The sequence below is a fragment of the Nelumbo lutea genome, chromosome 3, assembly GCF_056320005.1.
Source record: "Nelumbo lutea isolate HS-2025 chromosome 3, American lotus-T2T, whole genome shotgun sequence".
NCBI classification, from domain to species: Eukaryota; Viridiplantae; Streptophyta; class Magnoliopsida; order Proteales; family Nelumbonaceae; genus Nelumbo; species Nelumbo lutea.
Window position 1 is genome coordinate 23,950,215 of NC_142686.1, and position 5,347 is coordinate 23,955,561.

At 35.8% G+C, this 5,347-nt stretch overlaps 1 protein-coding gene across 1 annotated transcript; it reads left to right on the forward strand.

Moving 5' to 3' along the window:
- Positions 1 to 1,886: 1,886 nt before the first annotated feature.
- Positions 1,887 to 4,934, forward strand: LOC148863650 (protein MKS1-like). The gene is made up of 2 exons (XM_088979550.1): positions 1,887 to 2,514; positions 4,675 to 4,934. The coding sequence occupies exons 1-2, from the start codon at positions 2,050 to 2,052 to the stop codon at positions 4,717 to 4,719; spliced, it is 510 nt and encodes a 169-aa protein (XP_088835676.1). The 5' UTR covers positions 1,887 to 2,049; the 3' UTR covers positions 4,720 to 4,934.
- The last annotated feature ends 413 nt before the right edge of the window (positions 4,935 to 5,347 follow it).

The window sequence follows — 5,347 nt, forward strand, 5'->3', positions numbered from 1 at the left end:
TCATAGGAATTTTCCCACTTTCCCTTATTAAAATATTATATTTAAAATATAAAATATTTATATATTTATGGTTGGGTCGGTTCAGTTTTGATTGATTTACAAATAGCTAGACTGAAATTGACCTGACTTGATTGGGTTGAAAAATTGTTGAACCAAAGTCATTCATAAATACTAGAAAACTAACCAACTTGGATTGAGTTCGACCAAATTGGTTATTAAAAATTTAATATAAAATAATTTTATATTCTTATGTATTTCTATTGTTTACCTTCGCTTAATAAAACCCGTAAATTGCAAAATTTAAGGATAATATGCTCACTTAAATTTACATAAACCAAAATTCCAAAAATAAGCATATCCATTCACTTAAATTTAATCATTATGGTGTGTGAAAAAAAATGAATATAAAAAAAAGGGAGAAATTAGCTATTAAGACAGACCATTAATCAAGGGTAATATGCTCATTAAAAATTAGTAATAACACATGTAAATCACTTCTATTAAAGTCTGAATCTGGATCTGCTGTGCACACGTTATGCAGTAGCACACAGTAAAGGAACCGCATTTTGTGCACAGTAAATCTGAGCTCCTTCCGGCATCGAGAGCAAAAATTGTAGACATGGTACGGAAGTATTGGCATCCAGTCACGCACGAGATCAACATCTCCCCAAAATTAAATTTTGGCATGGAAGTGAGGGGTAATTAAGCACAAGAAAAGTGGAGGAGAATAATTACATGTAATCATCCGCCAAAGAGGGGAAATGCATGAATTCCAATGCAAATCCCACGGTGTACAACATGCATCTCCAAAAGAAAATACATGAACAACTAGTGATAAAGTGACGTGTACAGGAGTTGGCAGCTAGGCCCAAATCTGTACCGTGAAATCCTTCACTGATTACCAGTAATTAGTAAAGTAATGACGTAGCTCCCTTCTTTCCCTTTATATCGAGTGATTGATAAGCGTAAAACAGTCTGTTAAACAAAAAATCAAAAGGTTTATCAGCGCTCCAATTTCGCAATTTCACTCGCACCATAAATGATTTTCAGGGTTAAAACTTCAAACAAAAAGAAAAAAAAGAAAGTCTAAAAATTCCATCAATTATCTCTGGTTTAATACGGTTTTAGCAGCGAACGTAACTAACAAAAGCATGCAAGTTTATTTATGGTGGGTGCCTTGCTAAAGATAAACTTAACTAAAAAAATCCTTTAAATTCTCAATTTGGATTTTCTATTTTGATTCAGCTGAGACGATTCATCTGTGTGAGAAGTGGCGTCGTGGGCTAGGAGTTTGAAATTTTTTTTTTTTTTTTCACTCGCCTTGTTTTCTTTTTCAATCCTTTCTTTTGGTCTACTAATTAGAAACGAAGAAAGTAAAGAAGAAGCAGTAATCTGGTCTAAAGATAAAAGATACGTAAACGATTAACACTGATATTCTTTTTATACGAATTGAAGATGAAGCCCAAAAGCAAGGAGAAATGATCACTAGCTGAGCAAAAGAAAAAAGAAACGAAATGGGTAAGTTGCAATTAATAAAAAAAAAACCAAGGCAATATTTGTTAAAGAAATAAAAGGAGAAAAAAAGAAAAAAGGAAGCACGAAAATAGGAGGAGAAGAAAATAGACTCAAAAACAAAACTCACACACACCTTCGTGATCCCGTCAGCTGCGCCGGCGCTGTCCAGCCGACGAATGCGCCTAAAGAAACAGATGGGTAGCGTCTCACAACAGCTTTTCCGTTAAACACTAAAATTTCAACACCACAGCCCCTTCATGTCAATGGTCAGAATCGCTGGCGCTTCCTCCATCAACTGATGAAGATCAATCCTTCCTCCCTCCTCCCGCAACTCACATCTCTTCCTGCCTTACGAAACCGAATCCACAATCTTCTGTCATTTTCTTCTTTATATATCTCTCTCTCTTTCTCTCACCAACTCCTTATCACTCTTCTTTCTTCTTCTTCTTCTTCTTCTTCTTCTTCTTCTCTTTCTGAAGAATAATAATCATCCCCAGCAGTTATTGAATTTTTCTTACGAGAATTAATTAAATCATGAGCCCTTCCCAATTTCATGATGATCAACAGGCGAGGAAGGAGATCAATGGGCCACGACCATCTCCATTGAAGATCAACAAGGATTCCCATTTTATTCAAAAACCATCTTCCTCGGCACATTCATCTTCTTCTACTTCACCGTCCTCGCTCAGTGCTGTAGCCGCTACAGCCTCCGTAAAACAACAGCACCAACAACAGCGACAGCCTCCAGTTATCATCTATACCCACTCTCCCAAGATTATTCACACCCAAGCTCGCGACTTCATGGCTCTAGTGCAAAAGCTGACGGGGCTTTCACGTTCTGATGATCAGCCGGTGCAACCTCAACCTCAGGAATCTGGGCAAGTTTCTTCTTCTGAAAGGAATAATTTTAACACAAGAGCAGGCGACGACACCGAGTCATCATCGCTTGTTACTGATGGGAACTGTGGCGGAGGTGGCGGAGGTAGCGGAGATGTTCAGGTCAGCTCATCTTCCATTTCTCCAGTCTGCGAACCGCCTAATCCTTATATATCCGATATTCCTCTCTTTACACCAAACTCAGCGGAACTCTTCTACTCATCTCGGCCGTTTTATAGATACCCAGATACAGTGTTTACACCTCCCGATATAGGGAATTCAATCTCCCCTTCAGCTCTCGAGGCTAGGAAGGGATTGCAGGAATATTGAAGCGGGGCTAATTCCAATTTTCTTTTTTAATCATCTTAGCGGGTTACATTTTCCTTCTTGTTTATAAAATGTCGACTGATCATATATTTGCCTTAAAAAAATAATAATAATAATAAATGATTAAATTTTGTCTCCGAATTTCTTTATTTTTTTTAAATTTTTTTGGGAAGAATCAATAATAGATGTGAATTATGTGATCAATAATTCATTCAATTTTTCCTTCCAACATCAGATTGATATCTTTTCCGGTTGGGATGCATTGCTTTTTTCTTGTTCCTTTTGTGTTCCTATTGGATATAAGAACACATTTTAAATTTATTTCTTCTTTTTCTCTGGTTGGCATTAGAATGGCAACATAGAGTAGTAGTCAGTTACAATATGTAGCGAAGGGATATCTAGCTCCTTTTTTTATTATTTTATTAACTATTTTTCTTTGTTGATGTTAACAGAAATGGAAAATACAATTTGAGTTTATTTCAATGAGGAACAAGATATCTTCGTAAGATGTTGGAGCAGAGTATTGGAAGTGGTATGGACCATTTCCTATAGCTGGGCATGATTAAATACCATAATATTATAATGGTATGGTTCATATTTACATGGGAGATACACAGAAAATGAGCCTAAGAACCATGAAAATATATTGCTTTTAACTCATATTTGATCAAACAACTGAAAGAAAGAATTAGAAAATGGACTCCTCCTGACAATATCAGGACAAAAGAACAAGCACCAATTTGGAAACGATATGGTGAGAAGGATCACAGGATGACTAATTTTGACAAAGAACTCTGCAAAGAAAAGCTCTGATTATCCTTTCTTCCTTAAAAGAATACAGAGAAATGCTATCCTATGATGGAGGTCCCAAAAAAATGTAGAATAAATCTCATCAATAAGATTATATTTCATTCAACTAGAATTGAAAAATACTTGAGTTTCCATGTTACCTATCTCAATAAAATCAATCTCCAGACTATCTTTCCTCCATCAAAGGAGGGAGAAGAAAAAGAACCAAAGAACACCCACTTAAGGAAAGGAGGAAAAGAATTTTCTGCCATTGATGCTAAATCTTATAGAGATAAGGGGTAGATGATGATTATGATGTTTTAAAATTATGTCAAATCTGGTCTACAATGGCAGAGCTATGAAATTTAAACCTCATTGACATTGTATCTCATAGGAAATATTTCATAATTGCAGAAATCTTCATTGTGCAACCAAGGATATAATACTCTCTTAGTATATGGTTGAACCAAATAGTGCATTCTGGCGTACGTGAACCTGATTTGTATGTGGGACCATATTACTTGAATGGTTGGGCAGTCAAAATTAAATGAGGTAAGATTGGGGCCAAAAGTGCAAATACTGTACCTCAAAATGCATGATGTTCTATTTTCTTTGTCACGGGCTCAGTTCGGAAGGAGTACAAATACAAATATGTGGAGTGCAAAACCGAGTACACATTAATATAAATATGTACAATGCAAAACCTTGCATACCATTTTTATAAACCGTGTATTTGCACTGTACATATTTATATTTAAACTCTTCTCAGACTGAGCGAGCCTAATTAACAGAAAAATGTAACTAAAGGAATTTAAAGCATGCTTTGTAGCTTTGTTATAGTTTGGGGCAGCAAGAGTAATATTCCTTTCAAATTTTGTTGGCCATCACTACGGGATTAATGGTTGGTTGATGATCAGAAAGGATGGTATGGTGTTGAATTTCAACAAGTAAAACATGCTCTCATTGATTCAAAACAAACTTAGAAAGAAAACACAGTATTTAGGTTGGATAGGTGATCTTAATGTTATTAGACCAGGGTGAAGAGAAGGGAAAATTGTTTATGTAATCTGAGCATGTCCAAGCTTGTAATCTGGCTGCCTTTGCATTGTGGTTTGTTTTCTTCCTTACTTTATTTGGTTCTCAAATATCTCTGTATTTTGTTTCTAGGTTATAATTGCAAACCTGGTGTTTCTCCTAGGATTATCAGTATGAATCTCTGCAACTTGTATTCACTTATGACTTCTGTATTCTGTGATTCTGCATTCCTGGCACCTGCAATTCTAGCTGCACTGTGCATCCTGACTTTCGCATCCCTAAAGTGGAATTTGAACACTGAAGATAAATTGAAGTAAAAAATGACAATCTCATCTCATGTATTATCATTAGTAAAATGAACTAAATAAATGCTTCGGTCTCTCTCTCATTCATGTACGTGGCTAACCCCATTAATTGTCTGTCTATGCTTAGAAAAGAGTATTCTTTAACTTAATTTTTATCCATTAAATAGACTAAACAATTGACAATGAAAGTGGCTACGGGTTTCTTTTCCCTTTTGGAAAGGGTGACAATTTTTTTTCACCAATAAAACTGAAATAGAACAGCACCTCTTGGTCTTCAAATGTCCCTCATGGTGCATTGCATGGAATGTACGTGGACCAGGAAACCCTACTAGACAGCATATTAATTTGTTGGTACAATTAAATGCATAGCACCGATGTCTTGTCTTTTTTTTTTTTTTTTGTCTGAGAATCGTAATAGACTTTTAATTCCAACTGTTTGGTTGGGCAGAATTGATCCGAATCCCATTTCCATTCCTGCTGGAATGGCATCCTCTCTTTGG